The sequence below is a fragment of the Cariama cristata genome, unplaced genomic scaffold, assembly GCF_000690535.1.
Source record: "Cariama cristata isolate BGI_N322 unplaced genomic scaffold, ASM69053v1 Scaffold43130, whole genome shotgun sequence".
In the NCBI taxonomy this organism is placed as follows: domain Eukaryota; kingdom Metazoa; phylum Chordata; class Aves; order Cariamiformes; family Cariamidae; genus Cariama; species Cariama cristata.
Genome location: NW_009597140.1, coordinates 1,856 through 21,904, shown reverse-complemented (window position 1 = coordinate 21,904; position 20,049 = coordinate 1,856). Strand labels below are relative to the sequence as shown.

At 34.5% G+C, this 20,049-nt stretch overlaps 1 protein-coding gene across 1 annotated transcript in view; it reads right to left on the bottom strand.

Moving 5' to 3' along the window:
• The window catches only part of LOC104155185 (sarcolemmal membrane-associated protein), a gene marked incomplete at both ends in the record, with an annotated part of 37,225 nt that extends 17,533 nt beyond the window's left edge, over positions 1-19,692 (bottom strand). Inside the window, 9 exons of the mRNA XM_009708755.1 lie at positions 5,298-5,360; positions 10,451-10,619; positions 11,902-12,039; positions 13,734-13,874; positions 14,774-14,845; positions 15,132-15,227; positions 16,667-16,729; positions 18,201-18,237; positions 19,620-19,692. Coding sequence (XP_009707057.1) covers positions 5,298-5,360; positions 10,451-10,619; positions 11,902-12,039; positions 13,734-13,874; positions 14,774-14,845; positions 15,132-15,227; positions 16,667-16,729; positions 18,201-18,237; positions 19,620-19,692 — 852 coding nt within the window. The remainder of the gene's footprint in view (positions 1-5,297; positions 5,361-10,450; positions 10,620-11,901; positions 12,040-13,733; positions 13,875-14,773; positions 14,846-15,131; positions 15,228-16,666; positions 16,730-18,200; positions 18,238-19,619) is intronic.
• Between the last annotated feature and the right edge of the window lie 357 nt (positions 19,693-20,049).

Genomic DNA, 20,049 nt, shown 5'->3' with positions numbered 1-20,049 from the left:
AGATCCCAGACAATCAGGCAGGGAACTGAGTTTGCTATTACCCCATGTGCTATTAACAGGTAACTGAGACGCAGAGAAGACCAGATGAATAGCACATATAGGAGAGTTCAGATTAAGGAAGCTGGATGACAATAAATCCTTTCCAAATTTTTAATTAAAAAAAAAAAAATAAAATAGTCAGCTTTAGCCAGCACTTCCAGCTTCAAGTAGCTCTGAAGATTAAGAAGTCTGTACTCCTCTGATGGCATGTTGCTGTAACCATGACAATCTAAGGACAGAGGCAGGACAAGGTTTGCGGGGAGATATCTTTTTCAACTCTAGACAGCAAACAAGCTTTCAGACAAAAAAACCCTGAGGCCTCAAGAAGGGTTTGCATGGCCATAAACCTTGTCCTGTCCCCTTCCTTCCCCCACTGTCAGACAACCGAGTCTAAAAGAGATATTCCCTCCATCTACTGTTATCTACAAATATTGTCCTGCATTCCAATAACATTTTACAAATACTGATTCAGAAATACATTGAATGGCACACTGCATTTTCAGGATTAGCTTCAGGTCTCAAGCAACTGTAGGAGATCACTCATCATCCAAGTTCAGAACAGTCTCAAGTTCATCAGAGCTGGAGAGTCACTGCACCTAGACTGAGGAAGGCACTGCAGAGGGAATCAAGTTACTGCAGCCGCAAGTGAAGAGTTACTGAGTGACATAATGAGCCCTCTTCGATTTTTAAAAAAAAATCTAAACAAAAGTCTTCCTATGCGATTATTCCAGGACACAGCTGAGGCTGGAAGGGGTTTAGGGAGGAAAGCAGCAAGAAAGCAGCTGAGGAGTTCTGTCGACTATATATCTGAAAAAATTAGCTGAATGCAAAAACCATACACTCAAAGTAGCTATCAAGCGTTTGATCTAAAGAGATAACACCTCATCTGTGCTAGACTGTTGGCTTAAAATAGGCTGCTATAATCTGTTTACAGAAGAAAATATAGCATTATGAATTGATAGATCTTGGAGTTTTCACAATTCAGTAACTGTTAAAACCAGAATAATGATAGCACAAAACAAAGAAACTAGTCTTCTTGACCCAGATGTTTTTCCAAACAGAAACCTTTGCAGCAGCTCTTTACACTTTTAACAAGTCTCAATTCCTATGAATAAAAAAATCTGCAGACATATTTTTTTTTTCTTTTTCCATGGTGGCTTACTGTTTTCTAATGTCCATTATGAATGTCAACATTTGTACCAAAGTTTTGTTCTTGATGTTATTTCTTCAGCAAAGAACTTCAGCAGTAGCACACAAGTTCCCTTGCCTGGTGTGACCCAAAGCTGGTATACCCAGTGTTTTTCACTTGGTGGCTGACATCTCTCCTAACTTACAAAATGAGTAAGCATTCTCTGTGTTTTAAGAATGCTAGCATTAGTATACTTCAAAGCCAACAAAAATTTTATTTCAGCATGCCTGTGTATATTTACATAATAAACAGAAACTGGATGTTGATGTCACTGAACTACACAGAATCTTACTCTGCACTGCTACCACCCTAGTCACTAAAAATGGCAGAATCCAGACAACAATCAGAAAGTAAAAGCAGATGTATCTGTATCTTTAAAACTCCCTTTTTCAGATCTCTTCATCTTTTCATAGTACTATTTCAGAAGACTTCATAAACGTGATTTTTTTTTTTTTTTAAATCAATCCACATTTTCCCTGAATCAAGTTGTGCATTTTTGGCTATCAAAATATAAATTAGGGTGAGGATCCTAGCTTTAATTTCTGGCACAAATAATTATTCTTTCATGCTGTCCAGTCAGTACTTAATAGAAAGCAAAGAGTTACTGATAAATATAATAAATAATAATTTTTACTGAAATAATCTGCTTTGAAGTTAAGTTTTCAGTTCATCTTTAAGATAGTCTGTGTTTCTTTTTGTCGATGAATGCAGTTCAAAGGTAGCTTTCCTCTAGATTTTTAAGCATTTCCTATCTTCTCAATTTAAGAACTCCCTTTTAGATTTAGGTTGCCTATCACTATGTGTAATGTAAGAGTTAAAATCTGTTAACATTACAATGATTACTTAAGTAACATGCCCCCAATACATTTATGTTTCGTACCAAATTAGTCTTTGACAGTGGCCAGGTTTGAAGACGAATGAAAGGAAACCTGGCCCTCAACACACACATTTCAAACCATCTGAAAAAAGTGATACTAAGCAGCTTAAACTTTACTTGCCACCTGCAGATCATACATTCATGGAAAAGTTGAAAATAGTCATTCAATCCATCTAAAAACTACTCCATTTTAGACAGATAAATTACAAAAAAATTCAAAAACTTAGTAAAAAACGCAAAAAATTGCCTTGCATTTAAAATCATAAATTGAAAAATCACAAAAGGAGGAAAAAAATAAAGATGCAAATAAAGAGTTAGATTGGAGCAAAAGATAGGAAGCTATCTGGACACCAAATCTCTTTTGTCTATATGTCACCACCATTTTTGGTAACAACTCATATCGTGTACTAATCAAAAAGAAGCACCATGACTTTTGCTGTCCATGTCACTGGTTTTCACCAGTGGTTACTAAAAAAAGAAGTTATGAAATGAGCAACAAGTGAACTGGATGTAATGATCAGAAAGTAACAGACTTCCCAGATCATTCACAGCAAGATTTCATAACGTTCTAGATGTTGTAGATCAGGACAGGTTACTGGATGATACCGTGAGCCATGTTCTGCTTAAAAAATAAAAATGAATAAAAAAAAAAAATATCTTCAGAAACCTACAGAAGCTGGATTTTACAAACAATGCCACCCAAGTTAAGCATTCAAGCTGCATTGCAACTAAGATTTTAGTGCTCTGTTGTTTCTCCCTCATCAAAAATATTCTAGCTTTAGTACCATGAGAGGTCTTGATTGCTCTTAACTGACAAGCACTTTCAATTGCTTATACCTTTGTAGCAACTGTTTGTATAGAATACTAGATCTTTTAATCACCTAACTTTCCTTCTGGTGCTATCTTACATACTCCTTGATACTTCCTTGATTCAAGTTGTTTTTCTTATTTCTCTGCTTGTGCTTTCCCAACTTAAGTGTTTCTTCCACAGAGCTATGGAGATGGGCACTTTGCCTGCTGTACCAGCACAAGTCAAAACTTTCTCTTCCAGACAGACTGTATGGTTGTATCAATTCTCCTTTCTTTTCAGATGTCTCTTATGGTTTGCAGATCCTATAGTTTTAATTCCTCTGCTTCTATTACAAAACAGCAAACCCTACATAACACAATTTCAATGAGTGACTCCTATTTCTGGCATTCTTATCATATTATTATTTTTTAAATAATAAACCTGCTCCTCCCCCAATACCTAAACCTCTGGGCAAAAAAAAGCATACTATCATACGATGAACTATATATTCTTTCTCAATATTGCCATTTTTTATGATATTGTTTATACTTAAGTATTTGCTGCATGTCTTAAAACTCCAGTTCCTGGCAATCTCTGGAACTATAGTTTTTCTGCCCACTAGTTCCCAATCCTCACTGCTGCAGAGAGCAAAGAGCAGGAGTAGGACTGAAGGGTAGCACTTACGTACAAAATGAAAATAATAGATCCTGCAGTTTGCAGTTTTTTAACCTCATGATTTTGTGGGGTCTGACTAAACATACTTGAATTTGGGAAAGGCAAACTTTCAGTCCAGGAATAAATACATGAGCTGCTGACTTGAAATCTTTTTTGTTCTTGATTAGGTAGTAAAAAATTATACTGTCACAAAAAAAGCAGAACACTGAACCTTTTGAACTCATATTCATTCTTTTAAAAATGAGGCAATGAAGGCCTTACAGTGTTTTTACTCCAGTTTTCAATCTCTCAAGAAAGGGACGGCATAAGTAAATTGATCTTTATTTTAATCTTTTATTACTACTTCAGTTGCATGTTAAAATCTTTTACCAGATTCTTATGGTTACTTTTGCTTTTCAGTAATAACAAGACTGATCACATTTAGTTTGCAGAGGTGATACTAATACAAGTTTTGCTGCTAAAATAGGTTAAGCTAGCATCCAAACAATGAAAACAGGCATCAATTTGTATTTGAACATCACTCAGTGTGCTCTTCATTTTCACACTAGACAAAAAATATTTTTACTCAAACATTTAACTTCAGTTCATTTTTCTGTACTGAGTAAAGAGGATTCATACAAGACCTTTGCAAAATTTAAAATTACTTTAAACTTCAGGCTGACAGAAGACAGCTATCAGTCATTCACTTTTAAAAATAAACATTTCTCAGATAAATAAAGTTTAAGCTTTCTTAGGCAAACATTAGCAGTATCCTGTTCTTCAGTTTATAGCACGGCAATCCACATCACAAGGAGTAAAGTCAAACGAGTCTGTTACACGTCCTCATTGAAATTTAAAAGGGAAAAGTCCAATGGGCATAATGTCAAAAAAAGATACCGTCTTATTTCTGCTTATAAATACTTGTGTCTGCTGAACTTCAGGTACATAATTCCGGTAAACTCTTAAGTCAAAAAATAAATCTTTATGCTACAAAGGAGTTTTCTTTGAAGTTTAATGGCACTTTTCTGTCTTCACCCTAATGATATTTTTCTCTCAGCGGACAAAAAGTATTAACATCTTAAGTTTTTCTTTAATTACAGATGTGCAGACTGCACTGTTTCATTACTCATTTTCAAAAGCGATATGCTTTGAAAAAACAAATCTGGAATGTTTCTCATTTTCATATCTTTCTAAAGATTGGCATTTCATATTTATGTTCCACTTTTCTTAAAATAATCTCTTAGATTTCCACATAAAAATTAAGGTCTTGTTTTCCTTTTTGTTCTTTGTAGCAATTTGAAGAATGTGTAAGGCCTTTAATTATCAGTTAAATTACAGATATGTGAAAAGAAAAGGCATCATTACCTTATCTCTGTCCTACTGCTGCCTGTGATATTTGCTTAAATTGACAGTGTTAGGCTTTCAACTTTTTAATTTGTAACAGGTGAAAAATTACACTCAGTTTTAAACATCAGGTGGCAACATTACCACCCTTTTATTGGTCAGAGGACAATAATGGATTAACTGCTAAGAAGAGACAATGTGATCATCGTTTTGTAAGAGCAAAGATATCCTCTTACTACTCCTACAGGCATCTGCTTAACATCACAATGCCACAATTCTATGCTTAGAAAATTTCTGCTACTAAAGAAATACTAAATAGTAGTGACAAATTCTGGTTTTTTATCCACCTTTTCTGAGTTTTCTGTTGTTTTTAAAGCAAATGCGATGAACACTCTTGTACTCACTCTGACATTCTATGAACTGATGAATAAAAGTGCAGTCCCCTCCACTCTTTGAAAGAAAGTGCTCTAGTAAAGAAAGAAACACTTAAGTTTACATCTTCTCTTACATTTTCAAATTGATGCAAAATAAAATTTTGAAAGTTCTATTAACAATATTTGTAATTATGTATCTACAGTGAACTTTTGAAATCGGAGTTAATATGCAAGCAGACAAGACATAATTGAAATGATGTCTGAGTGATATTAGAAAATAGATTACTCTCTTGAACTGATCAGAAGAAAGAAGTATTTTAATTGCATTTTCAATGCTTTTAAATACTAAATTCTAATAGCAGTTCTTAAGCATAATAAAGAGCCCCTTACCTCAGTAGAAGCTATTTTTAAAAACCCCAAACTTTATTTAACAATATTTAGTAAGAATCAATTATTAAAAGTCCAAACATTCTCCATTTGGCATTTGCTGTATTGCTCTTTCAGGTTAGGTGGTGACAAATCACTTCCACTAAATTTCCATTGACGAATTCATATTTTTGACAAAAAGATTAATATACGTGATATTCAAATCACAATAAATTTAGAATACATAAGATAATACACTACTGAAACATGCAACTCCATAGCACTGATGCCTCTAGTTCCTCCCATTTGTTAATTTATAATCAGACATAGATAACTGCAAATGCCAAATCCAAGCACTGAAGAAGTAAGAAACATGTATTTAACTTCTATTCTTCAGCATTTTTTATTAGCTTTAAAAGGGCATCTAGTAAGTTTTTCTTTAGTCTTCACATTCATTCTTCATATCTAACACCCTCTTGAAATGAAACACTTTTAAAATAAAAGTGTTGCTGAATATCTCCCTTTACTTTTTAAACAAAGTTTCACTGTACAGAAAGAACAATTTTTGAAAGGACAGTTCTACAGCAGAGATCCTAAAACTGGGCTCAATTCTGAGGTTTACCCAAGTCTTTCTACGTGACCTTGTTCAGCTCCCAATGCCATCAGAACCTTGCATCTCTTCAAGTAAAAAGGTGCTAACACTTCCTTCCTAGAGGACCTCAAAAATCCTTTGACCTGAAGAGTCTAGCAATCTGAAAAGGCTGCTTTTTAGTACACAAAGTGGCAAAATGTGTTACATTCTAACAAAAATTGTTCAATCACTAGCTTCTGATATCAGAAGCTTAGGTGTTAAGAACCAATATGTAATACTAAACTTTACCATATTTCAAAGTTACTCTAAAAAGTAAACCTTTCTCTAACCCACAAGGCCAGGGCTTTTAAAAGACAGTACCATGGCTGTAACATTTATTTTCCACATGTACACTTTCTTTTTTTAAGCCTTTTTACACGATCCTCTAAGTGACTGTATACAAATTTCTCATATCTTCCTTTACATAATATATGGCTCACAAAACTTAAAATATGGAAGCCAGGTGCGGTGCAACTCACTGAGAAACATACCACTTATTGAAATAGCTCAGTTCTACACAACCTTTGTCAGTGGCTTGATGTACAAGTTACTCTCTTCTGCACCAGAATTTCCATATGTGCAATGAGAGAAAATTAATGCCTAACCATCACCATCTTAATAGACTCTGTTATAAAAAGCCTCTAGAGAGACTATAACATGAGTTCTTAGTTCCTCTACTCAGAGTATAGCTCTTTTAATGTTATGGACAGCCACAGAAAAAAGCAATGTAAAATCCTTATTCTTGCAACAGCTAGGTAGTATGCCTAATAAACATTCCTTGATGATTTGACTTGAAGTTTTGAGAAACAGACAAAAGCAATCTTAAAAAGCATACTGATTTTACATGGTTTTACCATTTTCTTTCCTCTGATGGGGGGAGTGGGAGGAAGGTATGCATACCTTTGCATACAAATAGGAGGAAACATGTTTGTTCGGGGGTTTTTTAATTCCCTTACATGCTATTTAGCACCCCCCTCACCCCCAATTTCTGACTTCTGCCTTCAACTATGAAGTCTTTTCCTTACACAAAATATCTACAACCTCCTTCACTGCCAAAGTTGCTGAATTTACATTATAAACTCTAAATTCTTAGCTCTTCTAAAATGATGCAAGACTGCTCCGCAAAAAACCCAGTAACTGCCTCCTGCTGCTTTCAAGAGAACAAAATCCAAAATCTGGTCAAGAAAATTGCTGCCCATCTGTCATTATACGAGGGCTAGATATAGGACAGGAAGACACAGAGAGGCACAGACTGTCATGAAGAGAACACAGGCCAGCAAGCTGTAAAATGCCAGAGAAATGTGGATGGACCAGATATATCAGAGATGCAGAAGAATGTAGTACAACAGGCAGAGTAATGGAAAACTATGCTATAATATAGAATAATAAAATAGCATGGTAGGCGCATGAGAGAAAAAGGTGATAGACTGTATAAGCACACAAAAAGACAACTTGAATGAGCAGTTATATGTTGTCTATATTCATAAAGAAACAGAAATTGGTAGACAGCTTCCTAAAACTCCCAGATTTAAATATAATTTCTACTGCTACTCATAGGATGGAGGAATCTGTATTTTCATGCATCTATGCAGATGACATTTTGACTTTTATGCAATCTAAAGTCAGTCAAAAAGGGACTGCTTCTTTAACTTTGACAAACAAGTAAGTATCAGTGATACAATGACATTTGTTACTATCACATAATAACTAATTCAATTTTGAAATAACATTTCAATTTTTAAGCTCAGACTGATAAGAGGTAGCAGTATTTAAAAAACTAATAAGACATTCTTATCAACAATTTTAAAACAAAGAAAGTGTCTCTTAAAAATCATACTTAGTGTGATGTTATAAACTATTTCTCTATAAAACAATATATAGTTGCACTCAAAGCTTGAAAGTTTTTACTAAATGTTTCAATTTAGCGCTAAGCTACTTTTGTTCACAATCTTGCATGTTTTTTTAATAACCTCCAACAACCTAACTTTCAAAGTCTTTTTTGGTTTACATTATTAGACTGAAGAATCACAATCCCTATACAGTACCTCAGTTTTGCTTTGTAAAGAAGTTAACTATTTTGTGGGGTGGAAGATTTAAAAAAAAAAATTAAAAGGAAATTTATTTCTTAACCATCCTATCAAGCATCAAGAATATTACCAACTAAAATTATACATCGCCAAGATGGATGAATCTATCTAAAAACAAAGCATGGCAGTCCAGAGAACTGGGGACAGACATGAAGTCTCCTTGCTTGCTAATCTCAGCATGCACCACAGCCAAGTGCCTAAAATGCTAAGACAATAAGGGATAACTAGTACCCAGATTAAGGGGAGGCTTTTGTACAGTTCTTGTCAGTGTTTAACAGATCTCTCCTCCTGCTCCAAATAAGAACGAGACGTGAGGTCACACCATGATTAACTTCTTTTATTTTGCTGTTGGTCTCCCTAGTTAAGAAGCTCTTCATTTATAATACAAAAAAAACCAAACTAAAACCCAGTAAAAAGCTAAGAATTAGAGCATAGAGAGTTTTAAAATTTTGTTTCAAAAATGTATACAGTAATCCTTAAATCCTTAAACACTGTGAATATTAGTTAAAACCACAAGTTCTCTATGCAGGTTCCCCAACCTTCCAACTAATACTACCACCATTCCTCAGAGCTTTCGCTATCCAGCAAGACACAGCAAATGCTGAAGAAAGCTACATCAAGGAAAAATTTAAAATTAACATAAAAGGAAAAATATATCTTAGCCAATGGAAAAATTTAGTGAATTTAGAATCATAACTGGAATAATCTTTGCTATATGCGATATTGGGCATATTTTTATCAGACAATTTTGTTCAAAAAACTTCAAGTGTATGTTAAGACACATTAGTTAAAATACTTAGCTTTAACGAATTGGTCTTTGAAAAAAACCATCAGTTGGTTCAATCTGTATTCATTCCCGTTTTACATAAAGACACTCCTGAATGTTAAAAAGTTAGTTTCCACTATTTATATATTTCCTATACCCACACTTTTCATACATTATAGTTAGTAAAAAAATATGTTTTGCTGATTTTACTTACCATACCCAATTTACTAGAAAAACGGTTTATATCTGTGTTGCAAGAGGAAAAAAGTGAATGAGTTTTCCACTTTCTGTGTCAAAAACCTGACATCATTCAGTAGACTCCTACTGATTCCAGTGAGACCCCATCAAAAACAAGCAAAAAAAAAAAAAAGAGACGACTTCCAAGTTGGTTTGTTATGTTTTACAGAACTTTCTAAAAACACCTAGACTGAAAGCCTAAGCAAAAAATGCTGGTCAGAGGAGTGGACAAGTTCAATTTCATTTTTTAAGAGAATATTATTCAAAGTAAACTTTAGAAAACAGTTTGAATTTGTGCAACTTCAAACATCAATCATAAGACAAAAGGTAGCCTTAAGATACACTACCTTTCTCTGTGCTCCCATTAATTTTAGGTATGAAGTCGTCAACTTGTATGCCTAGGATTAAGAAAGGGTATTATTTCTGGAACCAAGCAAAATGTTTTGCGTTTTGTTTCTTCATAAATATAGCATTGTGAAATGCATCTGGCTTTTCATACTACCTCCTCCTTCTAAGTAATCTAATCAAACAAAACAGGCAAGATTTAATGTGTTTTCCTGCACTGTCGATCACATTCCTGTTTCTTCAAATGTATAAGAGGTTACTATCAACCAAAGAACTACTGCCTATTACTCTTTTTTTTTTTCTTTAAAATCCATACATATATACACGTATATAAGGACCTTCAACATCTTGGAGCTGAGGGCACACAAACAGCTCTAAATTTGAGCTATTAACCAGAAGCCAGAACGCTCACAACAGCAGCGCCCTCTACTGGCATTTTGTCGTGGCCACATGTCTTGCAAGGTTAGTAGGAGATACTAAGAAAAATGCACTACTGAGGTAACTGCAAAACATTATTCTTTTGCCAGACACCTAAGACTACAAGATTATTATAATAAAAATAATTGAACAGAAAGTCTGGAAACTAGCTTGAAACAAGAAACTGATCACACCTACCTAAGCTCTTGTGTTCTTTAAGAGTTTTCTCTTGAAGATGTTCTAACCGTACTGTAAACAGAAGTCCAAGAAAAAGATATTTCACAGATTTAAAGAAAAACAAATAATCAAAGTTTCTTCCCCACTCGCTACTAACCTTGTAAAGCAGTTAGCCGCTCATTGGTGAAGTCATTATCAGCCTGTAAAGCTTCTATTTTTGCTTGAAGCTCTTGCTCTCTCTCTTCCATTTCATCTATTTTACGCTGCAATTCCTTTTTCTCAGCCAGTCCTTTCTGTTGGATTTCTTCTTGTCTTCCTTCTGCTACCTGCCCAAACAAGATTAAATAAATCCGCAAACAAATCAAAATTAACATATAAAGGAATAGATTTCCTTGATTTTTGTATAACTAAATGTAAATGAGTAACTTTCTTTGCTAGTCAGATAAAGAAAATGGAAACAACGCAAAATTTTTCTACTGTTATTTTCCTATAAATTTCACTTCAAGCAACAGAGAGAAATATTCTCAAAATATCTTAACTCACTTTTTGTGTGAGGAACCTAAGTTTTACAGGAACAGTACCAGGGCCCAAGAACTAAGAAACATCCAGAGTCTCCCGCATTTCAAATCAACCGAAACTTAAGAGTCCTTCTGAACTGAATGTACATTGCGCAGACCAACTTGATTGAAAGCCGCATCTTTTTCCTTTCTAGGTTTCACAGTAAGTAGTTTCAAATACTCTCCTCCCTCCAAGCTAGGTAATAAGTTTCAATTTTGATCCTTCTGTGCATACTAATCATCATCGGAGATTAACTCATAACTGGGAAACCACTTGCCTTAAGATCAGCAACTTAACATTTTAATTTGGAAAGAAAAATCTTCTGTCTCAAGTGCTGAACTAGGACTCGAAGAACCTCAGTTCAAATTCCAGTATTTATCCAACACAAATGCAACAATTGTCTCAGGTCTACACAGAGAACACTACTACCTTCCTCCTCCACATCTTCTACTTAGCTAGGTTGGAGACTCTTTGGGAACATGCTTTATCATACTGTGATCATTCTGTTCTCCAGTATAAAGGACCTTTAAATATTAATATACTTAGACATTTAGTTTAGTAACAAACCTGATAGCACACTCCTTCCCCCTGGAAGCCGAGCAATATTACTACTATGTAGTAGGCTAGTTTTGTTTGTAACTGCACAAAGAGGCAACATGAAATGCAAATTTATTTCTAATTCTAGTTTTCGCTCCTATTAACTGCAAGATGGTTATGGTGAAAGTTATTAGTCTATATAAAAGTAGCTGAATATAAAGTTTTACACCATACATAATTTTAATATAAAATATACTGCAGCTCCAAAAATATGGTCACTTTCAAAGCAAATGAAAAGGGAATCTTTTTATCAATTTACTTAACTGATGACAGTTTCAACTACATTAAATGTAAACGAAAAGAATACGTAAAAGATTATATGCATCTTTCTTTCATTAACCTGTTGTTTAAAATGTTTCTTAACCTTTATTTGACTGCTACATTAGAAATTAAATTGTATTTTTTTGTTCCAGGCATTATAGTATCATAAGTCAGATGAAGTCCTGTCATTACCTTTAGCTTGTCAGAAAGATCTTTAATTTCATTTACAGCTCCGTTGTACTTATTAGCTAATTCTCTTAATTCTTCCTGAGTCCGCTCATTCATTTCTTTCAGGTGAGTACATTCATCTTCTGTATTACTTAAACTCCGCTGTAAGACAGAATTATGACGTGATAAATAAAGAGACTAATAATCTACCAAACACTGAAGTTCATCCATTCTTTCCAAACAGTGTACGTAACTAATCATATTTAACTGCTTTGTAACTAATCATTAAGGCCAAACAAACAGATCAAACCCTGGCAAAAACACTACCTATACAAACCTTTGTAATGTTCTACTTAAAGAACAGATTATGTGAAAATATATTGGCTTCATGCATGTGTAAAAAAAACCAAACTCCACAACAAAAAATCCACAGTAGGTCATATAATTAATTGTGATTGATAGGAATAAAGAACTGAAATGAGTGATCCATCTCCCCCACTCTCTTCTCTTTTATGCTAAACTGTGAAAGTTTTATAATATTTTGTAATTCAATGTAATCAATAGATTTCATCATACTTTTCACTCAGCAAAAGAAGATGTAACACATTATAAAAGCCAAATGGCTCCAAGGAAGTGTTCTAAATCTTTTCTGTACTCCATAATGTGGAAAGGCATCTAAACTAAGAACCCCTTACTCAAGGGGCAGCTGGGCCTTCAGGAGGCAAGGAACACCCCAGAAGTTTGCATCAGCTGGTGATAACGGCACAACTAAATGGTGTAGAGTTTCCTCCTCATAGCTCAAGATTTGCTTCTTCAGTCATACAATGTTTTTGAGGGGTTTTTTGTTTCGTTGGTTTGTTTTGGATGGTTTTGGGTTTTTTTTGTAACAAGCTCTGACTTAGTTCTCCTTCAGGACCAAAACACTTTTAAACAAAAGTGCATTCAAAACCACACTATATAGTAATTATTAAAGGACAACTCTCAACAAAGAGCCAAAGATTCTTCTGTGTGGAGAGAAAAGTATGTGGCACAAAGCACTCAAGCAAATTTCTTACTCAAGTTAAATGCGTATTTCTCCCCCAAGAGTCAAAGTAAAGAAGAAAAAGTAGAATAAATAGGTCAGATGATTCTTCTCCTAGTATAGGATTGGAAAGAAGAAAGCTAGAAGTAAACATAAAACTCCAACCATTAAACCTGTCAAGAACTATTACAATATAAAAAAGGTGTTTTTAACTGAAATCTCACAAGGTTATTTATTACAGCACTATATGCATTGCATTCTCTAAACAGCATGAAGAGGGTAGAGACTTTCTGCACTTAAAATTGTCTTATGACATTCCTTGACCTAAGGGAACATAGCAAATAATGATAATGGAAAGAGAAAATAAAGGAAAATACAGTAATGAGAGATATTATAGGGACAGAAATCTTATTTGAGGAATGTGTCCAACACTTTGCAATCTTGAAAGCTCATTCTTAAGTGTAATTTGTATGAGTGGTTAAGCTTATGTTTCCATAAATTTTACAGTTTAAACAAGGTCTAACAGCATTTTTTTGAATGAATATATGTCATTTTCCTCTCATTTACTTCCCCACACATAGTAACTTCTGTAAGACAGCTTCATGAATTTTGAAATCTGGCAGAAAAAGGAGGAGTTTAAAGAATAGTTTCTCATTAACTGTTTAACAATCTAAGTATTATCCAATAGGAGAAATAAACACTACTATTTAATATACTGCCAGTGTCACAATACAACAAATACTGACATATTACAGGCAGCAAAACAGGGATCTAAGTAGCAACAATTATAACTATTCTTGGCGTTTCCAGAAGACTAGACATAAAACTTCAATACCTCCACTTCAGACAGTTTTCTGACCACTTCGATTTTCTCCTGAAGGACCCGCCTCAGGGACTCTTTGGCTGTCGTCTCATAGTTGTGTTTGTCTTCTTGTAATGCTATAAGCTCTTTTCGTATACTGTCTTCTGTTTGATTCTGTACATATAAGATAATTCAGATACAAAGACAGAATATAAATTAATATTTTGCCGATTAAATATATTAGACTGTGATAAGACTTGTTCTATTCCAAAATTTTTAGCAATTTCTAGTAAATAGGAAAACATTATTGACAAATCAGTGATCAAAGATTCTTGACATGACTGGGTGTAAAACAGTTATTTTTTGAAGTGTATGTATGGCAGTACACATTCAATTATCAGCTTTGATCATAGGAAAACTATGGGGTTTTTTTGGACACTGCTAAGACAAAGTCAAGCCTCAGAGACATACAATTTGACAAATCAGAAACCTACGAGGTCCCATCTGAAAGACCTCAAACAGGACCTGCAAAAAAAGTTCTTATAATGTAGGTAGTTGAGAGGAATTAAAAATAAAATTAAAAAAAAATAAATTTAAGGCAGGCATAGGTGGCTTAAACAACAATCAAGGCAGGGCATACTTGTCACTGTCTCTGAATACCAGACAGCACATTGATAGTATCTGAATATCCAACAACACATTGATAATGCCTTTGTTCAAATCACTATTTGGAAAGAAACATCCATAGGAAACAGGACAGGATGGTTGCTTCTCACTGATGACAGAAATTCCTTTTCTGCATTTCACTACATACATGTTTACATGCATTTATAAAAGAAATCAGTTTGGCCTAAAAAAATGCTGGAAAACAGCCATTTATCTAGATTTCAAGTGAGTCCATGAAATACAGAACAGACATACAGTTTTCATGCTATTCAGATTATCAAAACTGCACAGGCTCATTTCAAAAAGTTTATGTTCCAACTCCTTTCCTACAACTAGCTAATTTCAAAACACTTCAAAAGAGCTATCTTTCAGCATTACTAGCATTCAGCTTTAAGTGAACTACTCACCTTTGAACATGCCTGTAACTGATTTCCCATGACCTCTAATCTTGATAGCAGCCTGTCTTCATCTATTAAAGCCTAGGAGAAAAGAAGTATCACCTTAGTATTAACATCTACTTTATGTAGTTCCAGTAGAGTCCTGACTTAAAGACTTTAATTTTGGTGGAGTACTTACTAATAGTTATTTCAAATGGTACATAATAACTGAATTTATTAAACATTATTTTTTGCACAGTTTAAGAGAACCATCATAAGCTTTTTATTCTTTCTGCTGCTTGTTTCCCCATTGTTTGTAAATTAGTAGATAAAATTTAAATGCCACTGCATATTTCAGTCCATAAAGGAAAAGGATGCCTGCATATACCTGCCAACTAGTATCTGAAGCCTCTTGAGTGACAGCAAGTAGCCGCTGAAGGGTTGCCAGCTTCTGTTCCAACATTTGTTCCCGATGTAAGGCTTCCTATGAAGAGAGCAGAGGACCAGTCAGTTCAGCTAAAACAACTAGAAGAACAGAAGCAACAGAAGAGATACTAAAAATCAAGAAAAAAGGAAGTGTGGGTATCAAACATTGTCACATATTCAAAACTGTAATAAGCCCATCCCATTTTATGCCTCCACACATTTATTTGGATATTTTAATTAGAAAATATTATCCTATAACCTCAGGTTCCCGAAAACCTTCCTTTTTCATGTATACACACTGAGTAAACATTGTAACAAGTTATTAAAAACACTTCGACTTTTATCAATAATTTGAATTACAAAACTGTAAACACCAGAAGGCAGCTTGGCAGCTCCCATGCAATGAGCTGTTCATCTTCAAATAAGGTTGCAAAAGAAAATGCCAAGCAAGAACTACTATTTTTGTTTGATTTTTGTTTTACAACAGTAAGATAGAAGAGCATCTTCATTAACAATTCCAGGATACAGAGTGAACAGATTGGTGAGCGAGTAAGTATCCGGCCTCCCAAGAAAGAGCATCTGCTTGAGCTGCTTCCTGCTATGTCAGCAAATACATATAAAGTTAGTATCTGCCTCAAAAGCCTCATCATTTATGTGAACAAATAAAAATTGTCATTACCAAATGAAACTAGGCAAAATACATCAGTAGAACTATACATAAATTAAACCTAGATAGAATTTGCCAGTAAGAATGTTTTCATATCTTTTCCAGAAAGCTGATTTTATGATCCTTTCTAAAGAGTTTACTTATATAAGCACACAAACACTTTAATGCGTTGCCATTTTGCAGTCTAATCTTTTTGTGACATGATGTCTTTGGAAAAAACAGACCTATTAAAACTGACATAGGAGCAGGCACAGAAAGGCTGGTGATGCCAACGAGGAAGCAGAGCCGCCAGCACTGTCTTTGGAAAGTAGAAGGAGAAGAGATACAGGGACAGAAATATTCACACTGAGAAATTATATTCACAGAAACAAACTAGTTCTTGACACATTCAAATGGCTCCTTGTTTTGCCTTTCTTTTGTTCTATCAAAACTTTTATACACTTACACAGTACATCCACAACAATGGATGATGATAAAAATCTTGTGAGCAAGAGAAAATGGGGAACAGTGAGGTTGGAGAGGAGAAAGGCCAGGAAAACCAGGTATATAGCGTTCAGGGAGCCTTCTATAAAACAGGGAGCTTTCATGCTTCTTTTATAAAAGTCATACTTTATACTGCTCATGCAAAACTCCAAAAGTTTTCATAAAACTATACCATGTCCAATTACAACATATTTTACCTTATTTCACTACAGAGAAGGTAGTTAAACGTTCAGCATGTTCCGGTTTACAAAATGCAAGCCAAACAAAGCCTTTCAGAACATAAGACTTGTGTTTTGAACAAACATTAAGTATTTAGCCAAACCAAATGCTGTCAAGAGAAAACCCACCTGTAGATACTGTGAAAGCTGAAACAATTCCTGAGAATACATACTGGGAGTGTTAGCAGCAACCTGAAAAATAAGAGAATTTAAGAATTGAAATGGTTTTGGATTTTTCATTAAACTCAAATAATACAAAATTCATCATTTAAATCTAGTTACGAAGGTAAACTTAATATTATCTAATAACGGCATTTTCAATCGTTTATTGTTCTGCCACTATTTAATCTTTATCGGAGAACTTCCCAACTCTGAGTTAATGTCTTTACAAGTTCTTGAACCACCAACACGCCAAAGAGTTTAAGGCTTTTGTATCAGCTGGAATTAAGCTCACAAAAAAGAAGCAAGGAGCACAAAGGTGAAGCCATTCAACCCAAGGACAAACAGAAATCAGACGCTTCCAGAATTGAAAATAAAGTCTCTCATATTCCAAATCAATGTCATCATCATGTACACATTTCAATCATATGTTTCCCATTGACCCACTAGCCATCATCTTCATCATTCCCCCTTGTAAGTATTTATTTCAGATTTGGGGAATACATATATTATCTTTAATCATAACTGAAACTGTTCCGGACTTAGGCGGAAAGGGGGGGGTGTTTTGATTTTTTTTTTTTCTGGCAAATTTATTTATTTACTAATTCTTGTAGGCTCTTCCTACACTGCCATGATTTTGAAGCTGTTTTTCACATAGTTATAACCGCAGTCCCTCCTCAGAATTTCTGCCCTTGCCCTCGATTCAAGCTACATAGCCTGCTTTGAAACCTCAATTTAAATGCCAAGTCTATGAACTCCTCGAGCTGCTGACTTCACAAATAAGTTCCCTTAGTTTCTCAAAAATTGTTCTTCACATTTAAAACTCTGATTCAAACCTATTTAAAGTTAATCCGTCTTTTTATAGACTACAGAGATGATCAACTCCTGATCACCTGTCTCAAGGGTGTACGTATTAACCCTACAAGTCCCCCACATTATCAGAACTGAGTTTAAAAATTACACTAGACATTATTGACTCCATGACTCTACAGTGAGCAACTCTGGCTATACAAGAGGTGCAGAGAGGTCTGGTCTCACTCGTCCCTTGGAACGTGTCAGAGCACTTTCCAGCCTGTGCAGTGCAGCTTCTCCTCCATAAAAAACAAGATACAAGAACAACAGACCTCATCCAAACACTAAATCATGAGCTACTCTTTGGTTGCGCAGAACAGATCCACGTATCAAATTATGCAACACCCAAGACCCGTTAGGCAGTTAACCTGTACCTGGAAATCTAACCATCCTAACATCAATGTGTGTTTTTTTCCCCACAGTCACATTTCAGGTGCCATACTATAAGAAATCAAGCTACCTTAAAATATACACTGCAATACTGCATTACCTTCTCTACCTCAAATGTCACTCAAAATATTAAATTAGGTAAAAACAGGCAGTGGAAAACATATCTAAACGTAACTGAACTTCACCATTTCTTCACCTTTATAGCAAGTCAGAAAACAGCATGTGGCTGAATAAGGCAGAAAACAGCAAATTACTGAATTACCTTGTCAACAGGACTTGGTAATGGAGCATGGATAACACTAAAAAAAAATTTTAAAAAGTGAACACAAAGTGCAGAACAGCAGTTCAAAAATTCAGAAGATCCCTAGTACTGTGCATTTCATAAAGATGCTTTGTATTTTTAAGTTTATTCTTCACATAAAAATGAAGAGTTAATATACCAACGTACAAAACCAGTTAATACTATGCTGAGCAATGTCTTCAAAGTTACAGAACTATTTTCAAATTATAAATCCAAGGCCTGTTCTAAAAACTCTCTTTACCAACTTTTATTTCAGAAGCTACATAATAATCAATTCTTTTAAAACTGATTTATTAAGACTTAAACCAATTCACACGCACAAAACAACACAAATGAAAAGACAGTGGATATAGCACTCTCATTCACGAATTCAACAAACTGAGTAAAATATTTGGTAACTTACAGAATTTTGTACACTTTCACTGCAGCAAATGTTATACTTGCATATTTTCATCAGAACTAAAAATTCAACACCATACATTTCTACTACTTCTTAGTAGGACATGCAATTATATGGAAAATTTCCCATAATAATTTATTTTGACTTATCTTCCGAGAGGCAAAGACACCCTAAAGTTTCATGCAAATATTTCTGGATACTATGATAAAAGAATATTTAAATAAGCAATGAAAAACATACGATTGCTGAGAATGAAAGATCATTAAAATTATGTCATTTGTCATTGGCACTCAGTTACTGCAAACAAAACACTTAAATTTTTTGTTTCTACTACTCGGAAATTTTCTGCAAAATGTGCACATATACACAGAAAACCCTCTCAGTATTCATCTGAGTTTCCAAACATTAATCCTTTCAACATATTTTATGATTTTTTTTTGTTTCTCATGCCAGGCAAAACTTTCTTTCACTGTGACACCCAAATAACTGCACCATGAGGACACATTACTATATTACTTATCTGAAGAATATAAACAGTCTTATATGTACACACAGAGAGAGACACCACTAATGTCACTTTAGTAGAGCCTATGTGCATTTAAAGGAGCAAAAATAATAATCCCAAATAAAAAAAGAAGGAGAATTTGCTCATTTGCTTTCTTTTTTCCTATGATCTTCTTTTTATAATACCCATTCCAGTACACTAAACCACAGTCAGTCAGAAAAGCTCAACTTGATAAGAATCTTTTTATTCTTTTAGAATTTTTTATTCTTTCATAGTTGTCTTAATTTCTAAAAGCAACAAGCAAATGGGATTTCTTTTTCATAATGCCTGCAAAAGAACTATGCTCTCAGTTACTTTCTTTGCACAATCACAGGAAAATAAACTCTTCCTGTGCTGTTCTTGAACATAATATCCATCAAATCCTCATTATGCAGTAGTTTAATTTTGCTACACAGGAATAGATACTTATTCTTACTCTGATCGCAATCGAGCTTCCATTCCATCTGGAAGAAACAGTTTGATTGTGGAGACTATACATCCATGGGTAACTGAAAAGAAACAAATATTAAGTCACCATGGTTTGTTACTATTAGATTGTAAGTTCAATGCTTAACATTACAGTAACCGAGTGACCTGTCTTAAGAAACTCCAAGGCAGGCAAACAAGAAGAGGTATGAATGCCTTCAAGCACCAGTGCTTGGGTCTGCCTTCTGGGACCTCCTCTGGAAACAGGAAACTTCATCATTAGAAACTTTAAGAGGTTATGCTGTGTATTTAGTCCTGGCTGTGAAGCAGTTCCAATTCTTCCACATGCAGCAATACCTGCAAGTTGTCTTTACTGCAGCAAGTTAAAAAAGGTAACTGTATGTTTTGATCATAAAATGAGGAAAAAGGAATGCATCTTA